This window comes from Chaetodon auriga, chromosome 3, assembly GCF_051107435.1.
Source record: "Chaetodon auriga isolate fChaAug3 chromosome 3, fChaAug3.hap1, whole genome shotgun sequence".
NCBI lineage: Eukaryota > Metazoa > Chordata > Actinopteri > Chaetodontiformes > Chaetodontidae > Chaetodon > Chaetodon auriga.
Genome location: NC_135076.1, coordinates 18,166,780 through 18,184,530, shown reverse-complemented (window position 1 = coordinate 18,184,530; position 17,751 = coordinate 18,166,780). Strand labels below are relative to the sequence as shown.

Genomic DNA, 17,751 nt, shown 5'->3' with positions numbered 1-17,751 from the left:
TTTAGTATCCACAGAACAGTCTTGAGAAACCTCAAAGCTTGACACCACAAACACCCTCACTGGAAATTCACATTCTCATAAGCATTGTTGCCGGTGCTTATTGAAGCCTCCCTCGTAGCTGACTGGGCCAAATGCTTTCATACACACAAGTGTGCCTAAAGGAGATTACGAATTTAAGAAGATTAGATTAATGAACTCATGATTGTAATCTAGGGTTAATTCATTTTGCTGCACTTTAACCCAACCCTCCCTTCCCCCCATTCAGCCCAGTGGCTTCAAGCCAAACTGGTCGGCGGATTTATGCGTGTGTGTGTGTGAGTGTGTGCATGTGCTTGGGTGCAAGCATTGTGTAACTGGTCATTAATTACTCTTAGGCAGGCACGCCACAAATCAGACCCCCCGCAATTATTCCTCAATGCCCCCAGCATCGCAACAAGCCACTCACAGAGTGCCTGTTTATATGACAGTAACCGCCACGCCATTGTTGCCTGCAGACTCACTGTACCACATATTTGTTCACTCAAGGCAGGTGGTCCTCTCAGTGAGGTCATCCTGTCTGAAACATAAGGAGAGGGGTCCTCAGAGGGGGTCATCCTCATGCCCAGGCCTCAACACCAAACAATGCAGAGGTTCTCATGACTTTCTATTTATGTTGTTAGCTCCTGCTGTCCACATAGTTACCCCGGCCAGTTGACAAGCTTGGTTTTGTAACTCATTTTATTATTTAGACAGGCGAGCTGGTAGAGAAGTCCTACAATTACCTCGGAATGACAGACTGAACATGAACGCAGTGTAATTATGCAATGAATATGCAATGAATGACAGTATTAAAATCCCATACTGGTATGCATATCATTGATTTTATTCGTTTTCAATACAGGCCGCTGTGGAAAAACCAGGATGAGATTTAATTTTTTTTAATAATTGAATTGTATTTAATTATAAATTGTAACATATAAAACATTTGCTGTCAGCCAAACAAACACGATGTACCAAGACCAAAAACAAGTCAAAGCTGGAGTCTAATTCCCTCCATTGGAGATGGGCACTGGGTGGATTCAGTGGAGTTTATCTCCCTCGTGTGGCAAACATGCGTGCATGCGCGCACTGGCGTTGTTGGGGCGCGTATATGTGCTGACAAGCCGCCTGTGTCTCTCAAGTGTTATAAATATGAGTTTAAACATATCAGACAGCAAATGTTTTTTGGCTGCGGTGTCCTTACTGCACTCCCACTCCACCTTGTCCACTCATCAAGAACTACATTTCCCATGACGGAATCCCTCTACACGGAAATGACGTACTCGGGTCTTCCGCCGCTGTCAAGGGCATCGAAAACTTGCGTTAGCCGAAGTTAGCTGAAAGGTTTGCACGTGCACTGGAAACAGGTCCACAAAGCTTCAGTTTTCGGAAACGGCTCCGGTAGAAATGGACGGGTTCGGGTCAGACTTCGCAGCCGGTGCCTCGGGGGGTAAAGTGGACACCGGCACCATCATGGAGCAGGTTAAAGTCCAGATTGCGGTGGCTAACGCACAGGAGCTGCTGCAGGTAAATGACTGGACACGGATGCTAAGCTAGCAAGACTAACCTAACTTCGTACGTGGAAGAGTAAGGTTAAACATACGTAGTAAAACTTATTGCGGGTGGCACGAGCATCGTTTTACTCCTGTTATCATGTTACAGGAGGATTTTGTCAATGATGTGCTACCAAATTAAAGAAATATGACAAAAACGGCTGAAGTCATTGAAATGTAGATGACATAATGTAACGTCGACGTCCAAAAACCTTTGACTCTTGAACCAGATGTTGCTTTTTACCCAGTTCAATAATACATCTCTGAGTATTTTCACCTGCGAAACAACTGTAAATTAGCTGGGTGTAACAGATTATAATAAATGATCATTTTCTTCGTGTTTCAGAGAATGACAGATAAATGCTTCAAGAAGTGCATCGGCAAACCTGGAAGCACGCTGGACAACTCTGAGCAGGTAAGCGTTGAGCTGTGCTGAAACCTTTGGTCAGTGTGTGATGATCGAGGTTATTTATTATTAATTGCAGAATATGGAGGTCATATTTCAAATATAAAGATAAAACAAGCAATTTGAGCATGTTATTTTAAGTTCAGGGAAATTCTGAGTGAAAATAAGCATTTTCACCATTTTCTTTTATATATTATAGATGATTAATCAAGAAAATAATGTGGTAGAGTAATTTATAATGTAAATAATCATTAGTTGCCGCCATGAAGAGGTCCTGATTTATTTCAGGGTTACTTTTTCACACATCATTACTTTTGCCCTCACAGAAATGTATCGCCATGTGTATGGACCGATATATGGACGCCTGGAACACCGTGTCCCGAACATACAACTCCAGATTACAGAGGGAACGAGCTCGCATGTGAACAGCCCTCTCTTCGCCCTTCCCTTCCTCAGGCCGCTGCTAACAGTGAGGAGGAGCACAGTGCACCGCTGAGGGCCAGGAGCTGTGCACAGGTGTGTCATGGTAGCAGCACACCGTCGACTTCCATCATAATACCTCACGGACAGGCAAAGCAGAGCCTGTGGACTCTAGCCATAACGATGTCTCTGTGGACATTTTCATTTTGTGCTGAGGAACAGTTCAGTAACAAAGTTTGATTTTTTGTGTTTTTATGATATAAATGATTAATCTTCTGGTTAACATGTAAACACGCGTTGTAAAAAGCTGCAGTTTGGACCCATGTGTCCGTGGACATGACGGTCAGAGCAATTGGAAACTCTAAAAATCGCCCGTCGGTGAGAAGTGTGAATGTGTTGGTATGTATGTGTTAGCCCCTGGTGAACTCTCCGGGGTGCACCCCATGCGTCATGCAGTGCATGGTGGGATATGTTTCAGCCCCAGGCAATGCGGCAACCTTAAATTAGTTAACTGCAGCACTGTGACTTTTGTTTTTTGGAGCAACCATTACGTTTAGCACAACGTGGCTTCAATATGAACACTGACACCTTCCTGTCTTCAGACCAGACTGAATGTGTGTTGTGTTCAAGAGCCTGTATAATTAGGACACATGATAGCAAGAACTGTAAACAGTCTTTCATTCACTACAGTTGCTCCTTTACAGCTGTCAGCAGTGTGCCCGTGCTTGTTGTCTTCATTGTGTTTGTGCTCAGTGAGACTAAATATTTGTCCTTTTGCAAATAAGCAGCACAACTGGAGCCCTTAAGGGACAACCCAGGCTTTCATAAACATGCTTTTGACTCTAAAAGACCTACTTAAAATCACCAGGAAGACTTGAGGAGCAACTTGGTGTTTTCACAACCGTGAACCTGACATTCACAAGCTTCCAAACAGTCCTATATCAAAGTACGCCTGGAGAACAAAACTGTTTTGTCTGACCTGCTTTCGAGTTGTCACTCTATCTGCCGCCCTCCACAGTAGTGGGCTTGTTTCAGCAGGGTCTGCCTTGCTCTACATGGGGTACTGAACCTTTCTCAGCTTTGTGTGCACAGTTTGTCAAAGTCTGGGAACCGCAGTCCTTTTTTTTTTTCCCCTATCCTGATGAGCTTATGTAGGGAAGGAAGAGCCAGAAAAGCCTGTGAACATTCTTTGCAGTGTGATTGTGAGCGAATGGAATGATTTTCATGTAAAATCAATAAATCTTGTCAATCAGAGTCTTGTGTTTTTCATTAAAAAAACTTTTTCCTCACACAGACCTATGATTTTTCCAGAAGACCAACCTTTCAGTAACAATTATTACATTGCATCTTTGTCTATTTTCTAAGAATGGAAACAAAAAAGACCAAGCAAATGCACCCATAAATGAACCACATATATTCTGAACCCCACACAAAATAAAACAACACCATGTACAGAAAGTTTACCAGTCAGCAAAATAAATAACTGAAATAAATACTTTCAATCATGCATGTGCTAGTGAATGTCCATAAGCCACAGTTCAGTATTAACCTTATTTCTTCAGTACTTATGAAAGAGGATGGTCCCAGTTCAGATGATGGCACAGTATTACAAACAGCACCCATGACCAGCAGGTCACGCAGGTCAACACTGTGGAGACTATGTGCGAGTATGTGTGGCTTTAACATGACTTAAGTCCTTGTACAGTACACTTTTCTGGAGAAGATGGATCAGGAGGATCCATCGTGTCCGTGTAGTTTTACATCTTTTTGTGGGTTTAGCTCCTTTTGTGCTTCTTCAGAAAGGCAGGTACGTAGATATCCACGTCCTGATGGACGTCACACGAGTATAAACCCCCGGAAAACCAATTCGCCCACAACCGTGTCCCCAGCTGGTCACTCCAGCAATAAACCACTGGCCGGAGAGCTGACGGCAGGTCAGCGGCCCCCCAGAGTCTCCCTGGATGATGGAGAAGAGAGGAACAAAAGAGGGGCTTTTAATAATTTGCCAGAAATTAAAACGACCTCAGCGCTCAGAGGTCTCCAGTGTGCAAAGGAGAATAAAACGATTAAAGATGAGCGAGGAAGCAGAGGAGTAGGGTACAAAGAGAATGTCACTTGGATCGCTGCTGAGATGCCAGGTGCTTTGACCGAGACAGGAATGCATGTGGGTTTCCTTACATAAGAAGATTACAGCGAGGGAGCGGGAGAAAAGGGGGACTCTGTATTTGTAGGAGAGAAAGTCTGCTCTCTCCCATCAGATAAGCATCTCTCACATAAGTGCTGCAATGTTCCTCAACTAGCAACACTTGCTTTTCTCCATCATGTTTGCACCATAACTGGAACATGCAACAAATATTTTCAAACCATTAATTATTCATATGCTTTTACTTTTTCTAAACTCAACACTTCTAGAAAACCTTAAGAGCAAATGGCAAGATCTACATTGTTCTGACCCGGTTAACCATCCACTGTAAAATTGGAGCCATGGCCCTGTTTCCCTGAGCCTCAGCTCACTTGTGTTATCTTCGTCCACGATCTTACCGCTCAGATGCTGCCAACACTGTACCACCCAGATGTCCGGCCCATTTCCAGGCTTTGTAAAAGGAGATTTGTGCCACGTAGTATATAATGTCCTCCAGCATCTTACCAAACAGGTGTCCTTGCCTCCTTCCATGTAACCAGCACACATCATGTTAGGAGTCAGTATGTTTCCATATGAGTGCTGGCAGTCTGCCTGGTCAATGATGTTCACCGCAGCCTTCTGCAGCAGGTTGGTCAATGAACCTGTGACAAATAATAAATCTTATACTAGTGGGTTATGCAATTTTTTTTTTTTAGTGCTGTTAGCACTACAAACCAAATTCTATTCAATTGTTCTCGTGGAGTAGCAGGAAGCTGCAGTGCAGATAAGTCAGAACCTCAGCAGATAAAACAGAAAGTATCAGGCCAAATGGATAAGTGAGAGATACTGTATGTTTTTTGTAATTTGAGCAAACATTTGACAATATTTCATATCATATATCACATACTGTAAGGCTGTTGGAACAATGGAGCTGTAAGGACTCAGCTCAGTACAAAGATCCTTATGATAATTTAAAAAAATTAGTTTTTTGATTGTTGAGGATCATAGTAATGTGGAAGCTTTTGCTCACATCTCTCAACCGAGACACTTTCCATGTCCACAGGGAAAGTTTATATCATCATGAGGTTGTAGAATGATTTCTGGAAAACTGTCCTTGATGTCAGAGGGATTTGAAATCTCTCACCTCCTTCCCTCATGGATCCCCAGCCTGTGATGTAGCACTCTGCAGTCTTTAGGAAGTGGTGCACCGGCGAGGGGAGACAGACAGACTGGATGGTGTAGGACATGGGGGCTGGGACCGCCAGCTCCAACAGAGCTACGTCATGGTCCATGTTGGTGCCATTGAAGGCTGGGTGGATGATGACCCTCTGGATGGGGATGACCAGGGCTCCCACCCCAGAGCGCAGCACAGAACCCAGGCTCACAGCCCAGTTAGTGGGGCTCGAGTCACTGGGGGTTATGATATGAAGACTCAGATTCAGTATCATTGGATGTAATAGAAAGTCATTTTGTGTGATTTTTTTAATGTGCTGGTAAGTTTCCAGTTAAACACACACTACCTTTTAAAGCAGTGTGCTGCGGTTAGTAACCATTTGCTGTGAATGAGTGTGGCGCCACATCGGTGAAGTCTCTGGTACTGGAGACTGCCAATCCAAGGCCACTCCCCCCTTCGAGCTGTTACTCCACCCACGATCCTATGGGAGCCCAACGCAGGACGCAAACCGCAGTCTGAAACAAAAACACCCATCAGAAGCAGTTCCTTTAAACCCAGCGTGTGCACCCCTTTAAAAACTCACCACAGTTTGTTTCGTCGGCTCGGTTGGGGCAGTCGGGGACTCCGTCACACTCTGGGTTGAGTTTGCTGATGCAGGAGGTGGCGCTACACTGGAAGTTTCCACTGCAGTTGAAGGCTGGAAGACATGATGGACAGATCTGTTATACTACAGAAAAATGAATGAGTTCCATATGTGGAATTTAGACTAATCTAGACTAATTTAGTCTAATAAATGAAGCTGCTTTCTATATGACATTACCAGGTAGTGACGGTGCAGACAACACATCCATGGCTGTGCTCCTGGGTTCTGGCGGATGATCAAAGCTTCCTCCTGTCACAGTAACTGGCACAGTGGGAACAAACTGGGAGTAATCACGGACAAAGCTGGGATCTGTGTGCCTTAAAATCCAGTTGCGGAGCCTGGTGACGCGGGAATAAACCCCAGGCCTGTTGATCTGGGCACAGCCTACACCCCAACTCACCACCCCAGCCAGGAAAAACCTCCCTGGGGCCCCTTCACACACCAAAGGTCCTCCAGAGTCACCCTATAGGGAACACACAAGAGCTCTGATTCTTTGATGAAGATTGAAGTTACTCGGCATCATACTGTTGAAACCAAATCCCTAAATTTCTTTAAGTATACTTTGGTTTGTTTTAGCCATATAATGAGTTCTGTGTTGAATCTGAATTGTGCCCAGATGAATTGAATTGATTGAGCTGTAATGGGGAGGAATGCCATATTCTCTCACTGTAATATGAACAGCTCGCATCCTGTTATGCTGAGATTAAAATAACAGCAACAGCCTACAGGCCTCTATTTTTAGGGTGGGACCAGTGTTAACATAGAGTTTCGACCTGACGTACAGTTTCAAGACCAGAAAAGGGAGATCAGTGCACGGATGCAAACTTTTTGCCCCGAGACAAGGAAGTATTGTAAGAAAATGTAAGTTGATAGCTCTGTTATGCTACTGCAGCCACCTTTGTGTGAACCAGGTGAAACAGCACTGACCTGACACGAGTCCACCTTGCCCTGCAGGAATCCAGCACACATCATGTTGCGAGTGACAGCACCTCTGTACACGGACGATTTATTGCACACCTTGGAGTCGATGATTTTCACCACCGCCTTCTGCAGCATGGGAGGCACCTCAGCTGAGCGACAGAGGAGCAGAAGACGACTGAATTACTCGTACTGATTGCATTTCAACACAGCAATGCAAATAATCAATATTAATTAAAAAGCAATGTGATTCTTGTATATATTCTTATACATATAGAGGATAAATAAGTACACATGGAGTTGTCATGTTGGATTTTGGTTATCATAATGTAGCTTAAATGCTATCCTTTTCTTGCATTACTGTTGATGTAAAATGTCACCTGAAAGCTAAAAACAGTCTATCAGCACACCTCTGATGTCATAGCATCGGGTACCAAACAACAACCAGCTCCTTTTCTCTCTAAATTCCTCATCTGTTGATGTGTTAGTCCTGCGGGCAGACTCACGATTAAACTGGTTCAGTGCGCCCCACCCTGACACCATGCAGCTGTGTCCGGGGGCGAAGACGTGAGACGAGGAGGGCAGGCAGACAGGCTGGATATAAGAGCTGAAGGTGAGAGGGGTCTCCAGCTCCAGCACACTAACATCGTTGTCCGTGGTCATGGGGTTGTAGTCTGGAGACATGACCAGCGACTTGATGTTAATTATTTTGGACTCGGACTCCTCACCGCTCACCAGTGTGGCCCCCACCAGAGCCGTCCACTCTCTGGGGTTGTTGTCCCTATAAAAAGAAAAAGATGGCAGAACTTTAAAATATACATGCAAGTCACTTATCATCTGGTCATCGTCAACTAAAATGACCTAATAAAATGGTCCCTTGATTTTTTTCTGTTATGTCACTGGTTTATAAATAACTCCTCAGTGACCTGGAGATGATGACTGCTGCCTACCTCTCAAAGCAATGTGCTGCGCTGACCAGCCACCGTTCGTTGATGATCGAGGCTCCGCAGGTGTGGCGTCCGTGCAACCTCAGACTGACCTGCCACGGCAGCTCCCCTTCCCGAGCATCCTCACCACCCACCACCCGACTCCCCATAGCAGGACGTGTGCCACAAGCTGAGGGGGAAAGATGGATGGATGAAGCAGTGATGGTTTTTCTTACAAGTATCACAGTTATCACAATATGACCTGTCAGTGCCAGAATGTTCTGTGGCAGGTTGTAGTGACCAGGCATGCTTTTTATGAAAAACAACCAACAGAGAGGCTTAAAATGACAGTTTAAAGAGTCATTCACCGCAACGAGCTTCATCAGATCCGTCTGCACAGTCGGAGATGAAGTCACACTCTGGGTTCAATTTGGTGACACATTCTCCATTGTCACAAGTGAAGGTGCTGTCAGGACACCTGGCTGGAGAGACCACATGATAGAAAAAGGGGAAAATGACAGTTACAGAATGAAATGTTCCTGAGCCCATGTAGTAACATCCTTTATACAATCACGTGTTCACAAAGTGGTGAACCTCTCTCCATCCTTGCTTGTGAATGACTGAGCCTTTCCAGGATGCCCCTTTCATACCCAATCATGACACTATCACCTGTTATCAATGAGCCTGTTTACCTGTGGAATGATCCAAACAGGTGTTTGTGTTGGTGTTCCATTGCTTTCCCAGTCTTTTGTTGCTCCTGTCCCTACTTGTCTGAAACATGTTGCTGCATCAAATTCAGAATAAGCAGATATTTACAAAAATCTGAACTCCAAAGTTCATCCAGATCAAATCTCTTTCAAAGTTTTAGTCCTTTAGTGCATAATTCCCTTTTTTGTGTCCCTGCTTTCTTCCTGAGCCATGATGGATGGACAGTATAGGAGATATATAAAAGATATTGACTTGATTTGACTAAATTAGACAACTGAGGGCTCATATTAGCTTCACATAAACTTAAGAATACACTTTTGCCCAGAATGAGGACTGAGGCTTTTGTTCCATCTCATGTCATCTCATCTCATCTCTCGAGCACAGTTTAGCACATTTGTCTGTGATTAAGAAGTCACACTATCCACTATGACACTTAAATGCAACCCATTTGGTATTCCAAGAAGGTGTAAACATATGCTGAAGGATTACTTGCAGGCACACTCGGGTCTACTAAAATATTCACTCACCAATCATCTCGTCTCCAATAACAAAAAATGACTTCCCACTGGTTCCTAGGAATGAGCAGACAGAAAAGCATTAGATCCTGTGAGGATAGTGGAATCTATGAGATAATAAACTGCACAAGTGTGGCCTATTTTTACCACTCCCACTACACACATCCACTTATAGGGCCAGACAGTCAACTGATGACAGTATAGTTTCACTACCCAGTAAGACGATAGTGTTGATCTCTCCAAATTCTGGCACCTCTAGTGGCTTCCCATGCATTGCTGAGCTGAGCCCTGCTCTCAGCAAGTCCTGAACAAAGTTGTCTGAATACTGGTGGACCCTGGACACCCTGAAGACCAGTCTGAACGTCGCCATCACGTCACCATTAATGTTACTGTGAAGACAGGAGGTCAGACAATGTTGTTTGTTGCTTGGAGTAAATGTTCGACCTCGGTTCAGCTTTCACGTACCCATAGGCAACGATACTGCAATCAACGTAGTGATGTGATATTGAAGTGGCAGTGAAGACATTTTTAATCTGTAAGAAAGCGAAAATGTACAATTAAACACTTTTTGTAAAGGTAATATTGGGCTCTCAACAGGGTGAGGGTCTGGACTGACCTTGGACTTTAAGACTGAAGAGAGTACTATGGAGAATGCAGAGTTCTCATCCTGCAGAACAGGATCATACTTCAGACCTTTCAGCTCCACTGTCTCCATGACATAATGCTGCTCCTGCACCAGGTAGGCTGGCAACAACAGAGGAGGAATGGTTCATTCATACAGGAGGAGTCCCAGAATAACTACGTTAGGAAAGGCCTAAATCCTGTCTGCAGACTCACCAATGAGCAGGCCTACAAAGACCCCGACAGCGACGAAGAAGAGGAGCAAGGCTATGAGGCTGCTCCTGTAGCAGGCAGGGCTGGTGGGAGAAGAATCTCCTGAAGAAGACCACGGCCCTCCTCCATCCTTCTTCGCCTCCATGTTGGATTCACAGCACCGACCTCACAACTCACATTCCACTGTGTCCAGAATCATAATGCCCGACGGACAAAATGATCCAGCCCTGCTAGAAATCCAGAAAGAATCGTTCTGTTATTATCTGTGCTGGATATGATGTGAAATATATAGTAATGTAATAATGGGCTGGACTTCAGGATGGTTATCGATATCCTGACATTGATAATAATTCATTTGTATGTATATTAAGCTGATTTCCAATATTAAATATGTTTTATATTCCACTGCTTTCAATTGTTTCAAACAAAACTGCAGACGACTAAACCAACAATTTGAATAGCTAAGTTTGCTTTTTTTTTTTTTTTTTTTTTTTTTTGTTAAACACAGGTAGCTTAGAAATAGTATTTCAAAGAGCAGACTCGTGAGAGACGATAACAAAGTGTGTTTTTATCCTCGGATGGTCGATAAATACAATGTAAGAGCAGACCGGCAGTAACTGTTCCGGATACTTGGCTGAGATTGCACGGGCGTGCGTAAGAGAGAGCAGGGAGGCCATGTTGCCTGGCGATCACAAATCAGATGTGGAAAAAGGTCACACTAAACACGATAAACTCCCTAAAGTTTAACAGATAACAGGGTTTCAGCGATTAAACGGACTCCGTGAGGATTTTCACCGTGAATTACGCACGGTGACACCAGGTGCATCACAGCGTGGAGCATCAGACAATAAAGGCTTTATGTTCTGAAGCAAACTCACTCACCTCTTCCTCCTCTAATTCCGCTGGAGGCTGACATTCACGATATCCCGCAGTTCTCGGTGCGTGACTTGGCGCGCACAAGAATAGATAAATGGATGAGGAGACAAGGGAGAGGACGGAGAGGTCCGCTATTTGTTCCACCTGCCAAGGGGCGTGCCGTGTGGGTCCCGCAGATAACTCACCTTTTCAGTTTGCTTTAGGGAGTCGGCTCAGCTTCAGAAATCTCCGGCCGACCCCATCGGTCTTGATCCCTTTGGTTACACCCCGGTGTGCACAGGCATCTCTACTGTCACCTCAGAGCTTCCATAATCTCCAGCGAAGTAAGCAAGATGCAGAAAACCAAATCCAGAAAAACAAATAAGGCTCTAGAAAATGTGCAGTGGAGCTCAGAACACCCTCATGCCGACCGTCTGTGCTCCATTGACACAGTGACTGAGCAGCAGAGGAGGAGCGAAGCCTCCTGCAGGTCGGACTCACAACACCTGGCAAACCGTTGAGGGTCCTTTCACAGCCGCTCTAATGAGTTAAGGTGCCTTTCCTAACCTGCTGCACACTGACAGTGAGAGAGGAAGTGAAGTTAGATAAAATCCATCTTAAGGAGATTATTATTCACAACTCTGTGACTGTATAAAAATATATTTTACACAAATCTAAATATGTGATTCTGGAGCTCAACTCAGGTTTTCTGTTCAAAAGAAAAAGTTAGTCCTTTAAAACTGGATCCATTTACTTGATGTTTTCCAAGTTACAGCCAAGACAGAATCCCCCCTGCCACCCCTCCCCCTAAAGGAAGAATCCTAACAAAGGTAAATCAGTCTGCTTACATTATTCCCCCACCCAGCTTAAAGCACCTCTGACTCAATGCAGTTATTACCACAGATGTCTCTTTGTCAGTGTGCAGACGGGCTTGAATGGCTTATGTTCACACACACACTCCCTTTATTCCTTTAAACACTTTCAAAGATCACAATGCTTCTGTTACTGCGTGAAAAAGGAGACTGAGCTGTGGCCAATCCCGCGGTCTGTCCAAAGACTATAGACATTAAATGGTTATTAAAAGGTCCATCAAGTGGTTTGAATTTGTTGGCCAGTGGTTAAAAAAGATAATGGATATAATTTATTAGCTTGTGTGATTAGTAAAAGGACTGCAAGTGTTACTTAGCTGGAGCTAATCAGGTGCATTTGTTGTATTTTAGCCTTTATGTATGTTTTTTGGGGGTTCTTATTCTGGCCAAATTAGGTAGAAATGACACTGAGCTGCAGACAAGTGACAGAGTAACTATGCATAATATCAGTGGGCACAGATGATTCAAGACTGCTGAACCACACATACAACAGCAACACAATGAGCATTAAACTGCTGTGACCCTCAGTGTTGCATTCTGCATCTGTACCTCCAACACATGCAAGAACAAAATTCACAAGGCTTAATGTACGTTTTCAGTTTATTTTCTTATCAAAAACAACAAAGAATAGTAAAAAGTTGTCTTCTGGATAAAAAGAAAACATTTAACACTTCCTAAACATGTGTACTCCTGACAACTCAAATCTTTGCATACTTGCACCTCACAGACAGAAACAAAGGTGAAGTGCTTTCAAGTGTCCTTTTGCTGGTCAACTTATGATTTTTAACAACAGAAATCTGCTTTGTTTTACGCATTATTACTGTCATGATTTTTAAAAATTAAAACAAAAAAACTAACAAAATAGTCAAGTGTGTGCATGTGTGTGTGTGTGTATGTGTGTGTGTGTGAGACTGTAACTCAGCCAGCGGCAGAGTGTGTTAGCCATCCTGCTGCTGTATGAACGGGTTTGGTATAGCCTCCATGCCGTCCTGTGGACAGATGAGCACTACGGAGGTCCCTCTGCAGACGACCAGCCCCAGCTGCCTGGTGTCTTCTGTCAGCTTCAGCTGGTCGTCTGGATCTGGATTGACAAGGATGGAAAAGTGTTACTGACACACATGAACCTGCTGTTTGTTAGACCTCAAGGATACAAACAATGCATTTTGGTGAGTGACACAGAATCTAAACGGACACTGTACTTACAAGAAGACTTCACAGGCTCCTTTAACAGATCCTAAACCAAGTCAAACACATCTCACAACATACTAAACATACTGCAACTTATAGGAAAATGACTAGAGTCTATTTTGCTGCCAAGCTGTAACAATTCCCTGGTAAATCTAATTTATACATACTGACCATAAACTATACAAAATGTTTGCTTTACTCGTTCTCATTCACAGTGCTTCTGCTTGTCATGATCTCTGCCAAAGGAAATGAAGGAATAACAAGCAAACCCACTCTAAATGATGGGAGTTTCTTTTTAAAGTTCAATAAAAAATAAATGTTTCCAAAGTTCACGAGTAATCCTGTTAAATAATTGTGATCGACCAGAATAATCAGGATGATTTTTGCCATAATTGAGCAGCTTGTGTCAAATGAGTACCACCACAGGACTGACGATGTGGGAGGGCTTCAGATGTAACAGGTGCCTCAGAAAGCATTTCATTCAGTTTGACAGCTTTGAAAAGTCTGAAGTTAAGATAATGTGATGCGCATTACTGGGATAAGAAGAAAGAGATAATCTGAAGTAATCTGAAGTATGAGAACACTTCCACCTGATAACAAGTATTAATGTGATAAAAGCAATCAGCTAATAAACATCATTCTCCAACGGCGTCACACTGCAACTCATATGAAATAAAGTGAGCCCACAGCGGACTTTGGGCCTAAATTACACTATTAACGTGCACTGATATTTTGCATCAGCAAAAATCTTTCATTTTTTGGCTTTTTCAATGGTGCATTAATCATTTTACTGTAGCATATGACACTACAGCTACATTTAAAGGAAGCACTTGTGAACAAAAGCATTTCAGGTTTAATAACAACACGCACACTTGTTGGACTTTTACTGCAGACATGAGACTAAACAATTAAAATCAGAGAGGTGTTTTACAGCTTCTGCCACAGTCCTCAAGGGCTGCAGTGATTTTAAAACCCACCAGATGTCACTGTGCTTGCTGCACTGAAAGCACTGAGGCTTTGAGTACTAGAGAGAAGCACAGGCTTCATCCAGCCATCACTAGCAGACAGTATTTTGAAATGAGAGCCTTTCTATAAGGCAGTGAATGATCGTTAAAAGGCACATTCTGCTCTATGGATAAGGAAAAAGAGGATCCATTTAATCAACTCCTTCTCAGACAGAGGATAGCGTATTGCTGCCATGCTTGATAATCCATAGGTTAGACCTCACTGTTGAAGTACCTAAAGCAGTTTCAGACTTGTGTCAAAGTCTGTTTCCCCTGTCAAATAGTGTTTATCGTGCTGCCCTCATTCACTGGGGTTAGGCCATAATTTAGGTTAATCACAGGTTATGCTTAGGCACTGCAGAGATTACTAGTTTGGGTAAGATTTATGGCTGGGTCCCAAGTTAAGGGAAACACAGACTTACAACACCAGGATATACACATCGATAAAGTCGAGTACTGTGTGTCCCTACATACAGTTTCTTTTATTCTGCTGAGTAATTTGCCCATTGGAGGATAACATACTTTACAGTGTCATATTGTACACAGTGACCTTTCCTATTGCAGTGTTTTGTTTTGTTTTTGTTTTTGTTTTTTTTGGTCACAGTCAACCCACTCATGAGTCAAAATTGTCAAAGTCTGACTCCTTGTATTCATGTTGGTATGTTACATTTGCTGCGGAGAGCTTGCATCCACTTAACTTACCTCGCATATACTCGATAGTGCCATCAAGTACCAGGTTCAACAGAGGATCAAAACCTTTCAGGACACCGCTGGCTAGAAGGGAAATATACCGTGTACGGCTCGCATTAGTCCAGACCAATTTACTGACTTCGAGGGGAAACAATACATCGTGCCGACTGGCTAAATGCATTAGCATTAGTTTATTGTCACGATATATCCACTTACCCTCTCGCCCCCCTTGAAACTTCACACGAATCGGCTTGTCGATGTATTTTGACAAGTCGAAGATGCTCTCCTTTTTCTTCTTTTCTTTATCCTACACAGAGCAAATGGACATTGTTTGTAGCTAAGCCACATGCAAGCTAGCCGCACACAACCACTAACTTGAGTTTAGCTTTGCGTGGCTAGCACAGTTAGCAAATGTTAGCTAAAACGCCACATTACATTCGAATGACTTTTCTACATCCCAGGTCATATTTCGAATAAGCCATTGATGGCAAAAGATATCCCTGACAATGTTTGTGGGAGCAAAGATAAAAGAGATATTGAATGAAAGCGAAATCCATACGAACTCACCGCCATGTTAGCTGTGTGACACGGAAGTTAAACTTTGACCTCAGATACGTTCTACCAATCAAATCGGTGAGCGCCTGTGGTTGACGTCATCAGTTTTTGTGTGTGTTAGTTTGGTGATTTTATTATTAATTTATTTACCACAGAAACTTATTAAACCGTTAGATTTCTTAAATTATCACTGTCCTCCTGCATTATATTTAGCATCTGTTTTTCAAGCTGACCTTTTTTCCTTTTCGCCAGCAGTCAGTCAGGGGGAAAGTCTATTAATACCACCAGCTGGTGTGTTGTAAACCAGAAGGAGGACGAGGCACTATGCAGAAGACGGTTGGTGCGGCTGTTTCTTGTGAAATGGCCTGCAGAGCTGATCGTGAACCTCAAAGCTTTAAATGCACAGTTCTCTTTGAGGAAGTAAACAAACTTGAGCAGGATGAATCTGCTTTACACGTGATGGAGCCTGATGTAATCCCTGATGCTACTCTACAGGTAGAAGGAGAGAGTTTTTATGTCAACCGTCAACGACTGGCCGTCCAGAGTCCCTACTTCAGGGCTCTGTTTTTTGGCTGTGGCATTGAGAGCACCAGAAGGAAAGTTGAGATCAAAGGTGTGGGTCTGCAGCATTTCAGGGTTTTGATGGAATACAGCAGGACATCCAACCTACCTTTGGATAGAGAAAATGTTCTGGGGATCCTCGAGACTGCAGACTTTTTACAGCTGGAGCGAGCCAGACTGCTGTGCTGCAAGTTCTTGGAGCGTGAGCTGCACCTCAGTAACTGTTTGGGAATGATGGCCTACGCCTGGCAGCTAGGCTGCACTCAGCTCTACAAGAGGGCACGACAGGTGGCGCTCACGCATTTCTCTGCTCTTGTTGCTGAAGAGGACTTCCTGTTCCTGTCTAAGGAGACCATAGCAGACCTTCTTGCCAGTGATGATCTGGCCATTCATAAAGATGATCTAGCCCTGGAGGCCACCATGCACTGGGTGTCATTTGACCAAAAACGAGAAGAACATTTCCTGGAGCTCATTGAGCTGGTGAGGCCTGAGTCACTCTCCTTACCATTTGTCACTGATCTTTTGACAAGAATGAAAAGCTCTGATCCCAGAGCCAAGCTCATCTGCATGCTGAATGAACATTTCCCAACATCTTGGTCGATGGGCAGGTCAATGAAGAGGGCCAGGGCCAGAGAGACCCTCTTTGTCCTGGGTGGACCCCACGATCAGGAGCAACAGGCACTTTACCAGTTTCACCCACTGAGTGGTAGATGGCAGAGCTGCGCACCTCTGCAGAGGAAGAACCTCACACAGTACTCGGTGGCTGCAGTAGGTAATGGTTGAATAATGACATGATGCTCATGGTGATGTCAAATAACAAATGTATATTGGACATTACAATTGACATGCATTTCCAAACATTATATTTTCTTTACTTTCTGATTCTCTCATTACGCAGGAGACAATGTCATTGTGACAGGCGGATATTTCCGGGATGTGCTGTGGTTCAGTGTTGACTGGGTCAGGATATACGAATGTGGGAACCAGCGCTGGCTGGATGGGCCGGCCCTGCAGAAGTCCAGGCACAGCCACTGTTCCGTAGGGCTGGACTCAGCGCTGTATGTCCTGGGGGGCAGCATGGATGAAGGGCTTGTGGCGGATGTAGAGATGCTAGTCCTGGGGTCAGAGGAGGGTTGGGAGGTGGTCAGCCCCATGATCAGGGCTGTGGAGAGGGCGGCCACTGCCGTTCTGGGGTCGTGTATCTATGTGGCGTGTGGCCTGGATGAAAACGGGGAGGCGTATGGTGGAATTCAGAGGTATATGGTTACAGAGGATCAGTGGGATGTGGTCTCCTATTCTCCATTTCCACGGTGAGAGAATTTTCAATACGGCACTGACTCTTCGGCTTTGTTTTCTGACACTGTCAAGCTGCTCTTTCCTTCATCCTTAGATTTACGGGGCAATTTCATGACGATTAATCCTTCTTTTAAACCCTTTAACAGATATGACATGGTTGCCACAGAGCTCAATGGTGCCCTCTACCTGTTTGGAGGCCAAGCTTTGCGTTTTGACGTGGAGACAGACGAGTGGACTGTGCTGGAAGAGGAGGAATGTTTGGACAGGAAGTTCTTCTCAGGCTGCACAACAGTCAACAGCCAGATATACCTGGTCAGTGAGAGGAAGAGTAACAAAGCATTCCCAAACATGGTGCTGATGGACCCCTACATTGACACATGCATTGAGGTGGATGATGCCATCCCCTGTCCAGTGCCCCTCAGAGGGTGTGTCACCATGAGAATGGTCACGTGACAATGTGTGATGTGACTGAATGAATAATTAAAGGCTTACTTTA

At 44.1% G+C, this 17,751-nt stretch overlaps 4 protein-coding genes across 4 annotated transcripts; 2 read left to right on the top strand and 2 right to left on the bottom strand.

Moving 5' to 3' along the window:
- The first annotated feature begins 1,307 nt into the window (after window positions 1-1,307).
- On the top strand, window positions 1,308-3,651 carry timm13 (translocase of inner mitochondrial membrane 13 homolog (yeast)). The gene is made up of 3 exons (XM_076721480.1): window positions 1,308-1,545; window positions 1,918-1,986; window positions 2,304-3,651. Exons 1-3 carry the CDS (start codon window positions 1,426-1,428, stop codon window positions 2,400-2,402), a joined length of 288 nt encoding a protein of 95 aa, XP_076577595.1. The 5' UTR covers window positions 1,308-1,425; the 3' UTR covers window positions 2,403-3,651.
- Window positions 3,652-4,192: 541 nt separating this feature from the next.
- On the bottom strand, window positions 4,193-11,334 carry tmprss9 (transmembrane serine protease 9). The gene is made up of 16 exons (XM_076726893.1): window positions 11,299-11,334; window positions 10,241-10,464; window positions 10,020-10,147; window positions 9,869-9,936; window positions 9,617-9,792; window positions 9,416-9,460; window positions 8,549-8,662; window positions 8,205-8,370; window positions 7,761-8,035; window positions 7,264-7,406; window positions 6,514-6,799; window positions 6,277-6,390; window positions 6,040-6,208; window positions 5,664-5,929; window positions 5,045-5,181; window positions 4,193-4,354 (listed from the first exon to the last, which is right to left on the bottom strand). Exons 2-16 carry the CDS (start codon window positions 10,380-10,382, stop codon window positions 4,193-4,195), a joined length of 2,391 nt encoding a protein of 796 aa, XP_076583008.1. The 5' UTR covers window positions 10,383-10,464; window positions 11,299-11,334.
- Window positions 11,335-12,545: 1,211 nt separating this feature from the next.
- On the bottom strand, window positions 12,546-15,459 carry lsm7 (LSM7 homolog, U6 small nuclear RNA and mRNA degradation associated). Its single transcript, XM_076722139.1, has 4 exons — window positions 15,411-15,459; window positions 15,060-15,150; window positions 14,856-14,927; window positions 12,546-13,042 (listed from the first exon to the last, which is right to left on the bottom strand). Exons 1-4 carry the CDS (start codon window positions 15,414-15,416, stop codon window positions 12,900-12,902), a joined length of 312 nt encoding a protein of 103 aa, XP_076578254.1. The 5' UTR covers window positions 15,417-15,459; the 3' UTR covers window positions 12,546-12,899.
- Window positions 15,460-15,758: 299 nt separating this feature from the next.
- On the top strand, window positions 15,759-17,708 carry LOC143318054 (kelch-like protein 23). The gene is made up of 3 exons (XM_076725967.1): window positions 15,759-16,731; window positions 16,858-17,269; window positions 17,402-17,708. The coding sequence occupies exons 1-3, from the start codon at window positions 15,759-15,761 to the stop codon at window positions 17,706-17,708; spliced, it is 1,692 nt and encodes a 563-aa protein (XP_076582082.1).
- The last annotated feature ends 43 nt before the right edge of the window (window positions 17,709-17,751 follow it).